This window comes from Papaver somniferum, chromosome 8 (genome assembly GCF_003573695.1).
Source record: "Papaver somniferum cultivar HN1 chromosome 8, ASM357369v1, whole genome shotgun sequence".
Classification (NCBI taxonomy): Eukaryota; Viridiplantae; Streptophyta; class Magnoliopsida; order Ranunculales; family Papaveraceae; genus Papaver; species Papaver somniferum.
The window spans coordinates 4,013,994-4,033,237 of NC_039365.1; the positions used below are offsets into that span (position 1 = coordinate 4,013,994).

The following is a 19,244-nucleotide window of genomic DNA, read 5'->3' on the forward strand; positions in this document are numbered from 1 at the left end:
ACTAGGCTTTTACAAGCTAAATTTTAACTCAATAAATTAATAATTTTGCTAAAATAATAATTTTCTTCAGTATAAAGAAAAATACTCAACCCAACATTCGAGTGAACCAATTTCCATTCAGATAAAATACTATCTCTGTTTATGCAAAAGTGTTATTAATAATTTTTTCATTTCAATCTATTTTCCAGAAACAGAGGGAGTAAATAATTCTAAAAACAGAATTAGGAAGTACTTAACCTAGAGAGAGGCGTGTTTGGTCCACTTGCCTTCGGCTGTATAATCCTGGAGCAGAGACTTGGCGACCTCAAATATGACAGCCAGGCTGGCCGATTGGGCTTGGCCCGTTTCGATTTCGTTAGCCAAGTGAAAGTTGCGTGACTTGTGTCTAGTCTGTCACTCACTGCCTTCGAGGAAGTTCTTCTTTTTCGTCTCCAAAAACAAATCTCTCAAAACAAAAACCCGCGCCATATACTAAACCCCTTTCTTCCTCCCCAAAAACAAAGCGAAAGAGAGTAACAGAGTTAGATTATGGGAACATCGGTTCAAGTAACACCACTTAGTGGTGTTTACAACGAAAACCCTCTATCTTACCTGGTCTCAATCGATGGTTTTAACATCTTAATCGATTGTGGTTGGAATGATGCTTTCGATACCTCTCTTCTTAAACCCCTTTCCAGGTTTGCCTTCCAATTTTAACACTGTGTTTTTTGAAAGTAATGTAGTTAATTTTGGTTGCTGAAATTCTTTTTATCTCATTCCCTGTGTATATTTGTTCAGTTCTTGCTGAAATTTTGATTCCATGATAAAATTAGGGTTTGTGTTGGAAGTAAGATTTGGGTTTGATTAGGTGCGATAGAGAGTGAATGTGTGTATTCTGGGTCTGGAGTTCTTGATTGATTTAAGTAAAGTGATGTGTGTGATTAACAATGTGGGAAAATTTTGGAACCCTAGTGTTAACAATTCAAGTAGAAGTAATTGAACATCATTAGTTTCAATTTCTGCATTTGTGTCAAACATAATGTAGGGGCAACTAATAGTTCATTGTATTGGTTGTCTTAGCCTGTAAACTCAGAACAACATGTGACTTGGTACATGCATGATAACTAGTGAGGCTGTATATTGTTATTGTTGTTTTTGTTAGTTTGTTTCCTTCTCTTGTTAAATAGATGTTTCCTTTGATATTTGAATGACAAGTTTGCTTTGCAGTGTAGCTTCCACTGTAGACGCTGTTCTGTTATCACATTCAGATACACTGCATCTCGGTGCTTTGCCATATGCCAAGCAGCATCTTGGACTCAATGCTCAAGTTTATTCAACTGATCCTGTTCATAGACTAGGACTTTTGACGATGTACGATCACTATTATTCACAAAAGGTGATATTTCTTTCACCTTGGTGTTCTTTGTAGGATTTTAAAATGCTTGACATTATGTATGTATATATCCTGAGTTTTTACATAGGACTGCTTTCTATTTTCATAGACAGACAGAACTAGTTGGCTAGCCATACCTCCATAAACTAAGTTTTGTTGCTGCTCCCGCGTTAGCAAACATTAGAGGTCACATAATGGATGGAATCTGTTAGTAGTCCACCCCTATTTGCTTTTCAGGGCCTATTCTTCTTCTTCTTCTTGTGACGTTTACATCTTCCTGCAACTATGCTCCTTCTATATTATGTACTTATCAGTCTGAATCTGAAGCTGAAATATTTGTCAGTTGTTTCCAACTTAATTTCCAAGTGATTGTGGTAAAATTTTCTATTTTCTCACATCATTTTTTGTTGTGCTGCAGCAAGTTTCAGATTTTGACCTGTTTTCTCTGGATGACATTGATTTCGCTTTTCAAAGCATCGAGACACTAAAATATTCTCAGAATCATCACCTGACTGGTAGGCAATTTCACTCTCACTTTTCTTTGACCTAGTCTCGTGAAACACAATGTGCTACCTAGTTGTTTGTGTCCCTAGATCGGCATGTCTCATACCCATCATGTCCATGTATGCAAGTGTAACCAATTTCTAGCATGGGCAACACTCACTTTTAATAAGAATCAGGGATGCGCTATATGAAAATCTTGAGCTATGTTTAAGAGTTCTTTTTAAAATAAAAGTAATGCTGTATTTATTTTTATCGTTGCTGTGTGTCTTTGTCTTGATTTTTCCACCATAAACCTTAATAGGTAAAGGAGAAGGAATTGTTATTGCTCCTCATGTAGCGGGGCATCTATTGGGCGGTACTGTCTGGAAAATAACAAAAGATGGGGAGGATATAATATACGCCGTAGACTTCAATCATCGTAAAGAAAGGTTCTAGGCGACTTTCCTACCAATTAATTAAAGAATTTTTTTTTGGAGCTGTGTCTATCTGGTGAATTCTTGAGAAGGGATTAAAGAGCTTACTTTTTATTTTTTTGGTGGTTTACCAGTCACTTGAATGGAACTGTCTTAGAGACATTTGTGCGGCCTGCCGTTCTGATAACCGATGCTTACAATGCTTTGAACAGTCAGGATCCTAGAACCAAAATTGAGAAAGGTTTCTTAGGTATTCTTCTCGCATTATTTGATGTTCATTATTTCCATATCATCTTACACTGTTTTCCTTTTATTACACCTTATTGTTTTAATATTTTAGAAGGTTTCCAATCCCTTATGTACGAGTTATTTTTGGGAGTCATATACTTGTTAGGACATGTTTTAAGACTTTTTTGTGATTCTTTTTATTTGTTTTTCTATTTCCTTTAGGTAAAATTAGGAATACCCTAGAAGGAGGTGGGAATATACTGCTTCCTGTGGATTCAGCAGGGCGGGTTTTGGAACTTCTTTTGGTTATGGAACAGGTAGGGTCAGATCAATTTTGTAAATGTTGTTAATCGCCTCCGTTTTCTTAACCATTTGTGGACACTGACGATCTTATGTTTTCTGATATGCAGTATTGGGCACAGAATCATCTGCCTTATCCTATTTATTTTCTTACATATGTTTCTTCGAGTACAATTGAGTATGCAAAGAGCTTCCTTGAGTGGATGAGTGACACAATTGCGAAGTCTTTTGAAGACACACGTGACAATGCTTTTCTTTTGAAGTAAGTAGTTCAGAACACATCGTATGTGGTGATTTTGTTCTGCTTATACTGTTATACATGTTTCCTTTTGTCCTTCTTTCCCATATGCACTTAAGTTTTCTATTTGTTTTTTTCTTCTTACCGTTATTGTAAAATGAAGTTGAACATCTGGAGTTGCTTTTCATATATAAGAATGATCATTTAAGGGGTTGCCTAGAGTACATAAGTTTAAGAACTCTTTTTAAAATCTTGTTTGAATCACCAGCATATAAATCAGTAACTCCAAATTGATTCAGGCATGTTACACTCATGATCAACAAGAGTGAGCTGGAGAAAGTACCAGAAGGCCCAAAAGTAAGATGCCTAGTTTTCATGAAACTGTACTTTTTTTGTATTACTTATTTTCTGGGATGAAGTTGACTGATACTCTTATGATTATTTAGGTTGTTTTAGCTTCAATGGCCAGCTTGGAAGTGGGATCTTCTCATGATATATTTGCTGAATGGGCAACTGATGTCAAGAATCTTGTTCTATTTACGGAGAGAGGGCAGGTATGTTCAATATTCTACCCTGACTGGTTAAGTTTGTTGATTTATAACCTGTTTACAGTTTCATCAGAGTATTTTAGACTTCTGTATTGTTCGAAAGAAGAAATCTGGGAAACTTCTTATCCATTTGAGTTAGGCTTAACCACCATCAATCAATAATAGTAACTAGTAAATTTTGTTTTCAAAAACTGGTTTATAACGTCCGTGTTTAAGTAACAGTTTACTTGGTAACATGCAAGTTTTTATTTTTCATATGGCATGCATAGATCTAGCTTTTGTTTAGTCTTTCCTGTGCTTTGGATAATTTTTATTTATTCTGAGACCCCAGTTACCAACTTCAAATGTAGTTCGGAACATTAGCTCGAATGCTTCAGGCAGATCCACCTCCTAGAGCTGTAAAGGTCACTATGCGCAATAGGGTTCCACTGGTAGGGGAAGAGTTAGTAGCTTTTGAAGAAGAACAAAACCGAATAAAGAAGGAAGAAGCATTAAAAGCTAGTGTAAGCAAAGAAGAAGATATTAAAGCATCTAATGGATCTGATGTCAAAGAAGATGATCCAATGGTCATTGATGCATCTAATGCCCCTGCATCATCTGAGGGTATGTTTTTCACTTATTTTCGCTGTTGCATATTCCAGGTTTTTTGATGATATATATATTCCATGCTATGTTTTCTATAGCAAGTCTAATTTTTTATTTCCTATAAAACAGGTTCTTTTTCCTTGTTAGTTTATGGTAAGACTGCATATAAAATAACAGGTCCTCACCCTTCATATAGTTCTTAGTATACCTGTTTTGGGTCTTTATGTTCTGTATATTAAGAGCTTGATGTATATTCATTATAAGGAGGAGTTCAATATTTAATATGATTACTCTCTACGTTCAATGTAATTTTCAGTTGATTTGGGTGATATAACGATATAATTTAATAGTTAATACTGTATAAGTTCCTGTTCTTAGTTATGTTCTGATTTACCTTTCAGTGACTGTACCACATGGAGACGCTCATCGAGACATCTTCATTGATGGATTTGTTCCTTCTTCTACAAGTGTAGCTCCAATGTTTCCTTTTTATGAAAACTCTTCCGAATGGGATGATTTTGGTGAGATCATTAACCCCGATGACTATGTAGTCAAGGAAGAGGACATGGATCTTATGTCAATGCATGTAAGTATTACATGTACATTCACTGCTTGCTCAGAATGTTTGTTATTGGTTCTCCCATTCTTTTTCCTTTTCATTATGTCATTATGTAACCACTTCAAATTTTAGGTAGCTCACCTAAATTTTGTTCATCTTAACTGTGTACCTTAATTTTTCTTCCGTTTCCCATAACAATGTCTCTTAAAATCTTATAATTTGGAGTTCAGTTGTATTAGAATAAGACGAAGGCGTCTGAAAGCTGCTAATTAACAGGAATGGTCTTTGCAAGTTGGCAAAACTGCCAGTTCTTAGCGTGCTTATGCGAATTATCTTTGCGTAGAAAGATGTGCAAGTAAAGATGCTTACCAGAAATCTGGCTTATGCTTGACAGTGGTCTGCTTTTAAGAGTTTTGAAAGTCAAAATTCTTAATTTGCATGCTTTATGTCTTAATAGCTTTCAAAGAGAAATTGCGATTGTATGGAATTTTGGATTGTATGTATGTGCTTTCAACTTTGTTGAATGTATGTTGTGTTTCATACATCTTCTTTTTCAGGTTGGGGGAGATTTAGATGGCAAACTTGATGAAGTAGCTGCTAACTTGATACTTGATTCAAGACCTTCAAAAATTGTTTCAAATGAATTAACGGTATGTCATAACCTTCCTACAGGTGCTTTGGTTTTTAAAATCTGCGTGTGATATAAGTTCATTATTTAACATATATGTATAAACAAATTGTCTTATTTTATTGATTGCTATGTAAGGCATGCTATATGTAAGAAATAGAAGTATAAGTATAAAATAAAGTATAACAGGGTTCAGTAGTTTGGATTACTTGCTGCTTTCATCTGGCTATCACACCAAAATGGTTGTGTAGGTAAATCACAGACCGATGGCTTTAGTTGTTGAGACCTTTTGGTCTAATCCACTTGGAAAGACTTTTATTTATATCCTTTAATCCTTACTGAGTCCCCAGTCTCCGCCTATGTTGTCTTTCTTAATCGCAATATTGGCATGTTTATAACTCCCTTGTTTCAGGTGCAAGTGAAGTGCTCATTGGTTTACATGGACTTCGAGGGTCGTTCAGATGGCCGGTCTATTAAATCAATTCTTGCCCATGTCGCTCCTCTGAAACTTGTATGTCACTACTGCTTTTATGTTATTGACAGACTGTTTGCGTATTATGAAATTGCTTACTTTTGGTTTAACTAATTTTGGACTTCTTTCAACTGGTTGAATTACTATGATGTATTTCTTAATGAAATTAGCCAAATAACTTTTCACCTTTTGAAGAGCACATAGGGTGTGAAATTACTGATCGGTCATCGTTTTTCTTTTGGGTAGGTTTTGGTACACGGATCAGCAGAGGCTACTGAGCATTTAAAGCAGCACTGCTTGAAGAATGTGTGTCCCCACGTCTTTGCTCCGCAGGTTGGAGAAACAATTGATGTCACCTCGGATTTGTGTGCTTACAAGGTGATCAGAAATTCCTGGGTTTGATATTATTATGGCATGAAATGTTTTATCACCTTGATTGATTTAGTTTATTGTTTTTCTTAATCACAGGTGCAACTTTCTGAAAAACTGATGAGTAAAGTACTATTCAAGAAGGTAAGCATTTCAGTGTCCCCATCTGATACATGTCAACGCTAATACAATGGTATAAGCTAATCAAAAAGCATGTATTGCATTTTGATCTCTTCCCTTGTCAAACTACTTTATAATCAGTTGTTGGGGGAATAAGTGATTTAGGGGATGGGAGGAGATTATAATTAGGAGAAACTGAACGTAGCTAGTTACCAGGTCAGTTTATAAGAGTTAAACCGCAGATTGAATAAACATGTAAAGGATAGAGCCTCAAGTGATCTGTAGTCTAGGATTTGAAAGATGAATGTTTCATATATCATAATGGCAACAGAAAGAAAACTGACTCATAAGTAGTTTGTGTGGATATTTTTCTCAAGGATGCTAAACCTGAATGCCAAGGTTGATTAGCGATAGAAAAGTTTTGAATATCATTGTTGTTATTTTTGTTTATTCGACATATCATCACAGCTTGGAGACCACGAGGTAGCTTGGATTGATTCTGGGGTAGAGAAGACCGAAACCGAAATGCTGTCTCTACGTCCTATCTCAACTGCACCTCCGCCTCATAAATCTGTTTTTGTTGGTGACTTAAAACTAGCAGATTTCAAGCAGTTCCTCGCAAGCAAAGGAGTCCAGGTAATTGATTTTTCTGCATTACTGTTTTTTCTTAGGAAAAGATTCATCACATCATAACAGTTCAGTTCTAACTGACTGGCATGCTGTTGGGCTTAATTATGTATTTGGAATATATTGTGTTTTATTACTGGTATAAAGCATAAACATTCTAAAACCTATGTTCTATCAATCTATATATATATCGAGAGATCAAACCACATCAAGGATCTTAGTTAGCATGAGTTTCTATCAGAGGCATAAACTATAATATACAATACAGCTAACTGTTATTTTAGGTTGAGTTTTCTGGGGGTGCTTTGCGATGTGGGGAGTATGTTACACTGCGCAAGGTTGGAGATGCAACCCAAAAGGTTATTTCTTATCCCTCAGCCTCTCTTTTAAAGCCACACTTCAATATATTTGTTCCGGCAAAACATCTATTTATGCATTCACTCATTATTCTGAATGTCGTTCCGTTTTCCAGGGTGGTACAGGCGGTACTCAACAAGTGATTATCGAAGGTCCCTTAACTGAAGAATATTACCAAATTCGTGATTATCTCTATTCACAGTTCTATTTGCTATAACGTGATAAATGAAACCCTCCTGCTTGCAATATTTGTCCATCTGTAGGAGTGACAACAGGAGTTTAGTCAGAATATTTGGATGTTGTATTAAACTATGTAAACTTCAGTCAGAGATACAAATATATAAAGAGAAATTTGTAGCTCACATCTTTGCAGTTCCAGTATTTGTTCAGCTTTTGTAACATGAACGAGATAGTGTTACTTGGATGAAATTTTACCTGGAGTTTTTAGGGGCCACTCAAAAGGATTTAGGGGCCAACAATAAAACAAAAAAGGTCACCCAAAGGGAAAATGTAGTCAGCCTTTATCTCGCGTAATTCGTAATGGCGAAATTATCCTTATATATTCGGAGGATATGATAACATTGTTATCCTCCGATTTCAATCGGAAGCCAAAATATTTCCCAGACTTCCGATTGTGGTCGGTGCAGTATTAGAATGATTTTTGTTTCATTTTTTCATTTCTTTTGCATTTGTGAGTTATTAGAGTTATAGAGAAGAGGTTGAAGGAAAAAAGGGAAAAACCATTTTTTTCACTACAAAAATGGATGGATATGAAAAAGAAGGTGAGAATCATGACGAAGAACAAAATGTTGAGGGTTCACGACCGTTTAGAGAAGACGATTTGGGGTATATGTTGAATGATCCAAACTTTTGTGGAGAGGAAAACCTAGACGACCCTTTCATGGAAGAAAATGGAGAATCGCACGATATTGAAGCTAACGATGCATGTAAAACACAGGTATTGTGTTAAGAAACTAAAATACTCGATTTCCATGGTTTGTGTGCTTTTGTAAACAAGAAAAACCGATTATTGCATGCATTGAATGCCATGAACTACCCAAATTCGGTAGATAATTTATAGATTAAACTTACGAATATAACACACTGAGTACCAAATATGTATATTCGGTAGTTCCAAGATACTAGTTTACTTCCGAATATGAGAAAACCCCAAACTGGTTTTCCAAAAATATCTACATTCGGTAGTTATGTAGAGTTATTTACCCCCGAATGGCCCCAAAAACGAATTCCTCAGAAAATTTCAAAACTCAGTATTCTTATCCTTTACAATCGGTAATAGTTTAACATTATTTGACTGCCGAACAAAATTTCCGAAAACTTGAAAATCGGATGTTTATCGATTAAAGTTATCTCCCGGTTATTTATATTTGACTGGTTTACTATATATTTTAGCTTTCGATTATATCATTTTTTGCACTCAGTAAACTGTGTACATTCATTTGCATAAATCGGGTGTTTTGGGTAATCGATAGGATTCCGAATATAAAGTATTCGGAAGTTTGACTTATTTAATAACCTCCGATTATATCATTTTTTTCACTCAGTAAACTGTGTACATTCATTTGCATAAATCGGGTGTTTTGGGTAACCGATAGAATTCCGAATATAGAATATTCGGAAGTTTGACTTATTTTATAACCTCCGATTATATCATTTTTTTCACTCAGTAAACTGTGTACATTCATTTGCATAAATCGGGTGTTTTGGGTAACCGATAGAATTCCGAATATAAAGTATTCGGAAGTTTGACTTATTTAATAACCTCCGATTATATCATTTTTTTCACTCAGTAAACTGTGTACATTCATTTGCATAAATCGGGTGTTTTGGGTAACCGATAGAATTCCGAATATAGAATATTCGGAAGTTTGACTTATTTTATAACCTCCGATTATTGTATAATAATTTGTTGCTTTCATATGCAGGCCGTTGAAGAGTTTGTTGATGACTTCTATTTGAGGCCCGACACTTCCCTATACTATGCAAACGATTTGGTATACTCATAACTACTTTTTTTTTTTGCAAAATTTATATGTTAAATGGTTATGCTTATTAGATTTGTTTTGTTTTATGCACGTTTAGACATTTGGAAGTAAGAAGGAGGAAAAGGAATGGCTTATGAACAAGGCAAAAGCTAACATGTGCGTGGTAGTTCAAAATAATCATGTTAGTGACACTCGATTTGAAATGATTTGTGAGCGAGGTGGGACGCGAAAGAGTCACGAGGGAAAGAATAGTAAGTACATACGGAAGACGAATAGGAAATACCGAAGCAATACCAAGAAGATAGGATGCCCATTTAAGATTGTCTTCTATAAGCCCGATGGTATTAAAGGTAAAGAGTATAAAATGTATAAAGTTGATAACGGTTGTCACAACCATGATGATCCGTTGGATTTAATTGGACATGTAATGGTTGCCAAGTTAAAACCACATCAAATGCAGACGGTGAGGTCTATGCGGATCCAAAAAGCGAGTGCGATCTTAAGTAAGATAAAGTCGGACGATCCCGACAACTTGTCTTCTTTGTCTACAATTAAGTCGGCCCTAACTACGATCAAAAGGACTGATTGGGATGGTAGAACGGTCATGCAACAATCGGAGTGGTTAGCGGAGTTACACGGCTACACCTTGAGAAGGGAAGAAAAGGATGGTATAGTGGTTCGTATTTTCTTGGCACATCCCGAAATGATCCAATTGGCTCAATGCTTTCATCAAATTTTGTTGATAGATGCTACTTATAAGACAAACAAGTATAACATGCCGTTGTTGAACATTGCTTGCCATACTTCGGACAAAAACATGTTTACGATTGCATGGGGTTTAATGGATCATGAGAACAATGTGAGTTTCATTTGGATGTTGGAGACGTTGAGGTCCATTTATAACGGTGATAATTTTCCAAGGGTTATTGTAACGGATAACGAATCAAGCCTTAATGCATGCAATAGCGGTAGTGTTTCCGGAAGCCCAAAACTTGCAATGTACATGGCACATTCAATGCAATCTCAAAACCAATTGCCATCATCATTTCCAAGCTAAAAGACCAAGGAAGGGTACCAAGAGGTCAAAAGAAGAGGATGAGCGCATCAGTAAATTAACCGTGGAAGAACGTAAGGAAGAGGATAGGCTATTTGAAGAAAAGTGGAAGGAGGATGGAATAATTTGGAAAATGTTCATGAAAGCATGGGACAAAATCGTTTGGTCATTGAGGTTTCGTATCATTGGTGCACTACAATCGGTTGTTAACGATACACGTATTCCCTCCGAATAAGACATTCGGTGGCAAACTTAAATTCTTATCTACCGATTAAGTTGGTATTTCTAAACACGACTATATTATTCGGAGGATAATTTTTTTGTAAAGTCCCGAATGTACGATGGCCCAAAAATCAGAATTTGGGAAAAACTTATACTTTTCAAATTTTGAAATTGAAATAATCGGAAGTATAATTAGTTACCCAAACTTCCGAATATGGGCTGTCTAACATTCTATATTGGCCCTTGGAACCACCTAGAGCCATGACGTGGTTTGTTTTGAACTTGCAATATTCAGAGGATAATTTTTTTGTAAAGTCCCGAATGTACGATGGCCCAAAAATCAGAATTTGGGAAAAACTTATACTTTTCAAATTTTGAAATTGAAATAATCGGAAGTATAATTAGTTACCCAAACTTCCGAATATGGGCTGTCTAACATTCTATATTGGCCCTTGGAACCACCTAGAGCCATGGCGTGGTTTGTTTTGAACTTGCAATATTCGGAGGATAATTTTTTTGTAAAGTCCCGAATGTACGATGGCCCAAAAATCAGAAATTGGGAAAAACTTATACTTTTCAAATTTTGAAATTGAAATAATCGGAAGTATAATTAGTTACCAAAACGTCCGAATATGGGCTGTCTAACATTCTATATTGGCCCTTGGAACCACCTAGAGCCATGGCGTGGTTTGTTTTGAACTTGCAATATTCGGAGGATAATTTTTTTGTAAAGTCCCGAGTGTACGATGGCCCAAAAATCAGAATTTGGGAAAAACTTATACTTTTCAAATTTTGAAATTGAAATAATCGGAAGTATAATTAGTTACCAAAACGTCCGAATATGGGCTGTCTAACATTCTATATTGGCCCTTGGAACCACCTATAGCCATGGCGTGGTTTGTTTTGAACTTGCTATATTCGGAGGATAATTGTTTTGTAAAGTCCCGAATGTACGATGGCCCAAAAATCAGAATTTGGGAAAAACTTATACTTTTCAAATTTTGAAATTGAAATAATCGAAGGTATAAAACATTATATTGTCTTCCGAATAAATACTGGCCCCAAAATGGGATTTTTCCTATATCAGAAATTTTGAGATTTTTTCAATATATATATTCGGTAGTGAATGTTCTTCCGAATACTGTGTGTCTACTTAAATATATTCGGTAGCCAAAAAATTCATTAAACTACCGATTATTAGCAGTTTTTATCCAGGAAGACATGACCACCAATATTCGGCAGATAACCATCAAATCGTTCTCCCGAATACTGTCGATGTTCTTGAGAAATGAAGAACACGACTACATTCGGAAGTAAAGGAGCATGAATATCGCCCGAATTTGGATAAATAACCGAAAACCCTAGAATTTTTTTTCTCGATTCGTCGAATTAAAGCGAAATAAACCCCAAAAATGATAGATTCTTACCTAATTGGGGCCATTTGACTTTGGAGTGGAAATTTTTTTTTTTCTTCCACAATCGGAAGATAATAAGAAACTGGAAGAAGAAGAGTTGAAATGAGTAGAATTGTTTTTGATTTGGTTTTTATACAGTTTTACCAGAAGGGCATTTATGTAACTTCAATATCATATAGGGTACCCCTTAACTAGAGTCTTTGGCTGGGTATAAATTGATGGCCCCTAAATCATTTCGGGTGGCCCCTAAAAACGCCAGGAAATTTTAGACTAGTTCTAGTTTTTATTTATAATTAGAGAAACAAACTTGTTCTTTTCTTTTCTTCGGTGGAAACTCGAGTCAGACATGGCCTGGTCGGCCAGGTTATGAGGTCAAATTAGTTGGCCGCCGGCACAGATTCAGACCCCAAATAGTGTACGTAAAGGGCCAATTTTCTCCCACAATAAAGGCCCGTAGGCACGGAACGACACTGTTGTCGACATGTCTCTCGTGTCATCTCGTGTGTTAGGTGAGTGCAGGTCCCACATAACTACAAATCACGGGACCCAGAAACTATAAAACACACGTGTCGAACAATGAGTAGCTGCGTTAGGTAAATTGAAATACACATCATAACACAATATCAAACAAATGCGAATAAGTAAAAAGATAGAGAGAAGAACAAAAGATTTTTCTTTATCAACTGAAGAAAAAAAAAAAATCCCAAAATCCTACCATTTTTTCAATGAATTTTCAAATAAAAACCCTAGAAATTCTCTGATTATTTTTTGATTCATCAAATCATCATCAATGGCGTTTACTAGTGCTAGTATAGCATCATCACCAAATTCATTTCAGCTTAGATTAATCCAATGTAGAAAACAATCATCTTCATCTTCATTTACCTCTCCTTCACAGTTGTTGTTTTTCCGTACACATTCAAGAAGAAGATATCATCATCATAGGATTAGGTTATGTGTTGCTTCGTCCTCTTCTTCTTCGTCTTCTTCAACTGGGAAAACAGGTGAAGAGAGTAAAAATGAAAAGAATCCGGGGAATTCATGGATGGAGAATTCGCCATCTGGATGGTTTGGTGGTGTTGATTCTAATGAGAATGGTGATAGTTCAGAGCCAAAGAGGAATTATGGAGGTAAGTGAAGTTAAATTCATAAGTTTATCAGTTTGATTTTCAATTTGAGGTTAATTTTTAGGTTTAATTGTTTGCATGATTGTTTACTAGTTAATTGGGGGTTAGTATAGGCTTGGTGAATCACCAGGAGGCAATTGACCCCGGTTTATGGTGCTTGTGAGGCTTTTAAGTACTTGATTTGGATTTAGTAGAGAAGCAATGAGAATTTTTTGTAGAAGATGGAAGTGATAGTAGGGTTTCATTTGTATTAGGATAGTTATGGAAGTTAAATAACAATCCATACTGTTGTTTGACTGGATAAATCTCCATGGTTCACTGGTAGACCAGTGTGCCTTTTCCCCTAAGGTAGATGGTAAAAATATCCAAATTTCTCTTAGTGTCAGATAGCGAAAGTTATCTTCTTGATGATAGTTAGGCCTTAGAAACTAATTTTCCTATTGGACTCCAGTTAAGATATCTCTCAGTTCAAGAGTTATGGTCCAAGTTGGAACCTTGGTTGCTGATAACTGCATTAGTGTCGTTATGAAAAGTTGTTTTAAAAATTCTGTAGACTTCTCAAGACAGGTTTTTTAAGTTTAAATGGTAATATGGTATCATTGTTAGCACAACATTTCAGCATACTGCAGGTGATTGATCATCTGTGTTAGATTCATGTGTCCAAGTCATAGCAGGGAACTCAGTTTATCATTCAAACTTCGACTATAGTTAAACTAATGATAGATACATGTTCGACATATAACTTTTCACAAAAGAAGGCTGAATGATATGGGAAAATTGTTGCTTTGATTCAATCATGACTGTAAAACCTGACTTTCTGGTGGTGCAAAATGATTGTGCTGTTACATGTCTTTGTCATTCTAGGACGCGAGATTTTGGTGGAGTTATTGACACTTCTGTAGTATTGTACTCTCAGGGTTTGTAAAAGCAGGAGTAGCCGGAGTGGTTCTTGCTGCTGGGGTGGCATTTGCATCTGTTTTGCTAAGCAAGAGGAACGCCCCTGGTACGTGGTTGTTCTTCTCTGGTTCTATCTCGTCATTAGGATTAATAGTTAAGACTGCCAAAGCATATATCTAAAACATTATGGTTTCAATAGGACCAAAACAGCAGATACAGATGGAACCTGTAACGACACAGAACGAATTGTTGCTGGCTTCAGATGATCAATCTGATAAAGTTGAACAGGTTACAGTCGACGAAAGCTTGGTGAGGACAGATGAAGGAGACTTGCAGAATCACGACCTTGATGACAAGACAGGTACATACAAGGTTTCTTCTACATCTCCAGAAATTACAGACGACATTTCTGAAAGCAAACCTAATGATAGTAAGGTTCCAGAGACCTCACTGATAACAGCTGTGGAACCTGCCTCTACTGATGTTGATGCCAATACTTCTTTGAGCCAAGAAGATTTGAAATCCAAATCAGATTTCGATGATATTTCAGTAGAAACTAACACCTCTGATTCAGATCCAAGCTTAACTGAGTATCTTGGATCTCCTGTTGACTCAAAAGGTTCAGGGGAACCGATTGATACTGTCTCACCAGAACCACTTACTGAATCCAAAGAGAATCCTTCCAACCTTTCGAGTCCAGATATTCCTGAATCTAATTCTTCAAATCTTGAGATGGACCAGCAAACGGTGACTTCTGACTTGAGTGAAATAAAAATTTCTGAGCTTCCTCTTGAAATTTCCTCTGGTTCCGATGGTCAAACCTCCAGTGATCCTCTAGATTTAGATTCCCATGCTAAGTCGAAGGATGTTTTGGAGACTGTAACCCCTACTTCAGCTGGAGAAGATTTGAATCTCAGCCAAACATTGCAGAAACCAGGAGAAGAGACCTCTCACTTAGAAAAGCTTAATTTAAATGAAAATGAACCGTCTTTGACCAACCCTACCTCAATATTAGCCGATCCATCTCCCAAAGAACCAGATACTAGTAACGAGCTTGAAAAAAGTGGCTTGTTTTCTCAGCTGCCACTGCCTGAGAATTCATTCTCTTCTGCTGGTATACCTGCTCCATCTTTGGTTTCTGCAGCTTTACAGGTTCCTCCTGGAAAGGTTTTGGTTCCTGCAGTTGTTGACCAAGTTCAGGGGCAGGCGCTGGCAGCATTGCAAGTTTTGAAGGTACTTTTCTTTTCTCACTTCTCAGGCAATTGAGACTTGATAGGTGTGTTTAACAGTTGATATCTAAATATCAGTCTTTAGTAAAATACATAATGGCCAACATAGAGATCTCTATTTACTTATAAATAGGTGAACAGCTACGGTTTCTTGGGGTGCCTTAATTGGAATTCATTGAATTTCTTTCCTATATCTGTTATTAAGTGAGCATGCTTTTGTGATTATTAACTTGTTTTTTTCATTAAGAACTAAAGCAGACCTCAGTCTCCAAAAATCCATTAGAAACTTCATCTTGAAAGTATTTACTACATATTAGCTAGAAAACTCATTTATTCTATCATATTTATAAGTTCAGATTAATAAAATTATTCGTTTTTCTGCAGGTTATCGAGCCTGATGTCCAATATATTGATTTATGTACACGTCGTCAATATGCCAGATGGTTGGTTTCTTCAAGCAATCTTCTTTCGAGGTATAAGAGAAATTACTGCTTTCCATGAACAAGAACGTTTATATAGAATCCATAGCTGAATTAGCGATAACAATTCAAACATTATATAGAAGCTTAAATAGATGATCCACTGATTACTTATCTCCGTTTATTCCATAGGAACTCGGTTTCGAAAGTGTATCCCGCAATGTACATAGAGAATGTCACAGATCTTGCATTTGATGATATTGCACCTGAAGACCCTGACTTTGCATCTATTCAAGGTGAGAAAATTGTACTTCCTCAGTACGAGCACAAAATCGATTCTAAAATGCTTGAATTTATCAGGCGTAAGCGATTGTGAAGCATGAGGCAAACCATGCGATCCACTACTTCTGCCCTTGTAGGGATAAAGTTTTCAGAAGAAAAGCAACATGTACTTCTATTAGTGGTTTCTCCCAAACATGAGGGGATCTTTTGATGATATTACGCTCCAACTTCTTAGAATTAAGCCCTATCACCTTTTATAACATGAGCATGGGTGTCGGTCAGTTCACCATTATGATCTGTTAACATTTACAACTTGTCATATACATTCTACTGCTGTAATTTGAACCTTCTGATTATCTACTTGTATATGACATTAGGGCATCCACTTGCATTAACGGTTTCTAAATACATTGGATTTGCAGGATTGGCAGAAGCTGGACTTATTGCAAGCAAGTTATCCAGAGGTGATATGCTAGATTCTTCAGATGGAGAGCAGGATCCTTTTAATTTCTCTCCTGAAAGGTGATACTTGAGTGTTCCTATCATTATCATCAGCACGAGTGTTTATAAGATAGCACTCATTTTGTTCCTAAATGCAGTAATTGGCCTTTTGGGACTTCGTGTTTCAGTATAAAAAAGAGTACTGATATCTTAGTATTCAATTCTAAAAATCTTTCATTTACTCAACCTTGGTGCTGCAGCCCTCTATCTCGCCAGGATCTTGTGAGTTGGAAAATGGCCCTCGACAAAAGGCAGTTGCCAGAAGTGGAGAGAAAGGTTTCTTTGAAATTCAGATAGACTGATGTTATTTGTTTGATCACTACTTTTAATGAACTGTAAGATTGATCAAATTTGTGTTTTTATGTTCAGATGATGAATCAACTTTGTGGCTTTATAGACATTGATAAAATCAATCCAGATGCATGGCCTGCACTTGTAGCTGATATTTCTGCCGGAGATCAAGGAATTATAGCACTAGCCTTTGGTATGCTTGCCTCTCAGTTTCCTTGTGGCTGCTTTGAGGTTTCACACGGCAAAAAGGTGTTATATCTAATTTTTTGGTTATATTAAGAACATTTCCTTTGTTTCATGTGGTAGGTTATACAAGATTGTTCCAGCCAGATAAACCAGTCACAAATGCTCAAGCTGCTATCGCTCTAGCAACTGGTGATGCTGCTGACATTGTTAGTGAGGAGCTTGCACGTATTGAAGCCGAGTCGATGGCTGAAGCCGCTGTTGAAGCTCATAGTGCTTTAGTAGCTAAAGTCGAGAAGGATGTCAATGCAAACTTCAGGAAAGAGCTTGCCATGGAGAAGGAAAAAGTGGATGCCATTGAGAAAGCGGCTGAAGAGGCAAAGTTGGAATTGGAAAAACTAAGAGCGGAGAGAGAGGACCAAGATAATGTCTTGAAGAGGGGTCGTGCTGCTGTTGAATCAGAAATGGAAGTTCTCACAAGGTTAAGGCGTGAGTTAGAAGAGCAATTACAGAGCCTTATAAGTGACAGAACGGAAATAACATTTGAAAGGGAAAGAATTAACAAGCTCCGGCAAGAAGCTGAGAGTGAAAACCAGGCTATCACTAGGTTACAGTATGATCTGGAGGTTGAACGGAAAGCATTATCTATGGCCAGGTACAGTAGTAGTTTCCTTTGCATTAGCAGCCATCTGATTGGTTCATCTTTACAGAAATTGTAATCTGTTGCAAATATCATACAGATTGCTCATCAGTTTTTAGTTTTCGGGAGCTAATTTTGTTATACATATTTAGGTCCTGGGCTGAGGAAGAAGCAAAGAGAGTGAGAGAACATGGTAAAGCTTTAGAGGAAGCAAGAGACCGCTGGAAGAAACACGGAATACAGGTTGTGGTCGACAGTGACCTTCAAGATGATGAATCAGCTGGAGTTACATGGACCAATGCAGGAAAAGAATCAACCGTTGACGAAACTGTGAATAGGGCAGAGACTTTAGTTGACAAGTTGAAGGAAATGGCAGAGAGTATAAAAGGAAAATCCAAAGCTGTAATTGAGCTGATAATCCTAAAAATTAACTCCATAATAATGATTTTGAAGGAGAAGGCCAGCTGTGCTGCCAAGCAGGTCAAGGAATTCCAAAGCACTGCTACTTCGAAGGCAAGTGAATCACTACAAGAGTTCCAGTCCAGTGCAAATGGATATAGTACAGTGATCAAGGAAGGTGCGACGAGGATAGCCGGAGAATGCAAGGAAGGAGTAGAGAAAATCACACAGAAATTTAAAAGTACGTGAAACCTTTATATCTCGTTTTTCTAGTTTCAGGTACCCAATAATTTTGTCTGTAAGAGTTAAAAAGAATGTTGCACTGTAGGAATTTTGTAATTTCTCCATGAGAGTGAAAAGGATTACTTATCTACGAGCTTCCTGCAGTAAAGAAGCGTGAATAATCAAATTCTTACTCTTATACAACTTCAATTTAAACTTTTTTTTTTTTTTTTGACAAGAAAAGGGCAAATTTGATTAAAAGTTAACATTCATCAAAGAGATGAAAGTTAAGAAAAATACATGCCTTTGCCCATGAAGGACAATGGAGATTGACTTTGGTCTTTCCTTGGATGTTGTTGCAGCATAGCATCCTTTGGCTTTGATATGAACAAGTATCATTCAAGGGTCTTCATCTCTAACCTAGTAATGAAGCTTCAAATGAACCATTGGAACTGTGTCATGGCTTTGCAAATCCAGGCAGCCTATTCTCAAATTTTGGACCCATTTTTGCATTGCGATATAGGCTCTGAAAATAAACACTCCCTGAAAATAAACAAAGGCTATTCTATTAGAATAAGCAATTGTTTGGGAAATGTAAGTGTATTAGAATAGAAATTATTGCCAAAGATAGTCAACAAATCAGAGTGGCGCAGCGGAAGCGTGGTGGGCCCATAACCCACAGGTCCCAGGATCGAAACCTGGCTCTGATATTCCCAAGATTCTTTTTCTTAACTGTTGTCACAGTCACTGATGACTTAGACATTCTTCTGTCCTTTTTTTTTTTTGATAAGAACATTCTTCTGTCCTTGCTCCATTTGATAGCTTTTATAACAGCCTTTCCCTCAGCGCTCCCACATCTCAACAGTGTGGCCATGGACTTTCACTGATGACTTGAGACATTCTTCTGTCCTTTTTTTTTTTGATAAGAACATTCGTCTGTCCTGCTCCATTTGATAGCTTTTAGAACAGCCTTTCCCTCATCACTCCCACATCTCAACAGTGTGGCCATGGCTCTGCCAAGATCGATGTACCTTGTA

At 36.8% G+C, this 19,244-nt stretch overlaps 2 protein-coding genes and 1 non-coding gene across 5 annotated transcripts; all 3 read left to right on the forward strand.

Annotated features, from left to right (window-relative positions):
• The first annotated feature begins 427 nt into the window (after positions 1-427).
• Positions 428-7,756, forward strand: LOC113306825 (cleavage and polyadenylation specificity factor subunit 2-like). 2 transcript variants are annotated; one of them, XM_026555739.1, is made up of 18 exons: positions 428-677; positions 1,207-1,375; positions 1,791-1,887; positions 2,178-2,304; positions 2,424-2,539; positions 2,740-2,834; positions 2,928-3,079; positions 3,355-3,412; positions 3,502-3,609; positions 3,954-4,206; positions 4,590-4,774; positions 5,305-5,397; positions 5,788-5,886; positions 6,094-6,225; positions 6,316-6,360; positions 6,805-6,972; positions 7,248-7,322; positions 7,436-7,756. In XM_026555739.1, exons 1-18 carry the CDS (start codon positions 529-531, stop codon positions 7,535-7,537), a joined length of 2,223 nt encoding a protein of 740 aa, XP_026411524.1. In that variant the 5' UTR covers positions 428-528; the 3' UTR covers positions 7,538-7,756. The 2 variants fall into 2 exon arrangements, with proteins under 2 accessions (XP_026411524.1, XP_026411525.1); XM_026555740.1 differs by having other exon boundaries at positions 498-677; positions 1,212-1,375.
• Positions 7,757-12,686: 4,930 nt separating this feature from the next.
• Positions 12,687-18,440, forward strand: LOC113304248. Of its 2 annotated transcripts, XM_026553315.1 has the most exons (11): positions 12,688-13,147; positions 14,061-14,147; positions 14,241-14,402; positions 15,186-15,274; positions 15,655-15,743; positions 15,882-15,985; positions 16,394-16,493; positions 16,673-16,748; positions 16,842-16,956; positions 17,070-17,601; positions 17,739-18,440. In XM_026553315.1, exons 1-11 carry the CDS (start codon positions 12,808-12,810, stop codon positions 18,232-18,234), a joined length of 2,190 nt encoding a protein of 729 aa, XP_026409100.1. In that variant the 5' UTR covers positions 12,688-12,807; the 3' UTR covers positions 18,235-18,440. The 2 variants fall into 2 exon arrangements, with proteins under 2 accessions (XP_026409099.1, XP_026409100.1); XM_026553314.1 differs by having other exon boundaries at positions 12,687-13,147; positions 14,241-15,274.
• Positions 18,441-18,845: 405 nt separating this feature from the next.
• On the forward strand, positions 18,846-18,917 carry TRNAM-CAU. Its single transcript has one exon. It is a non-coding gene; the product is annotated as a tRNA-Met (tRNA).
• Positions 18,918-19,244: the final 327 nt, after the last annotated feature.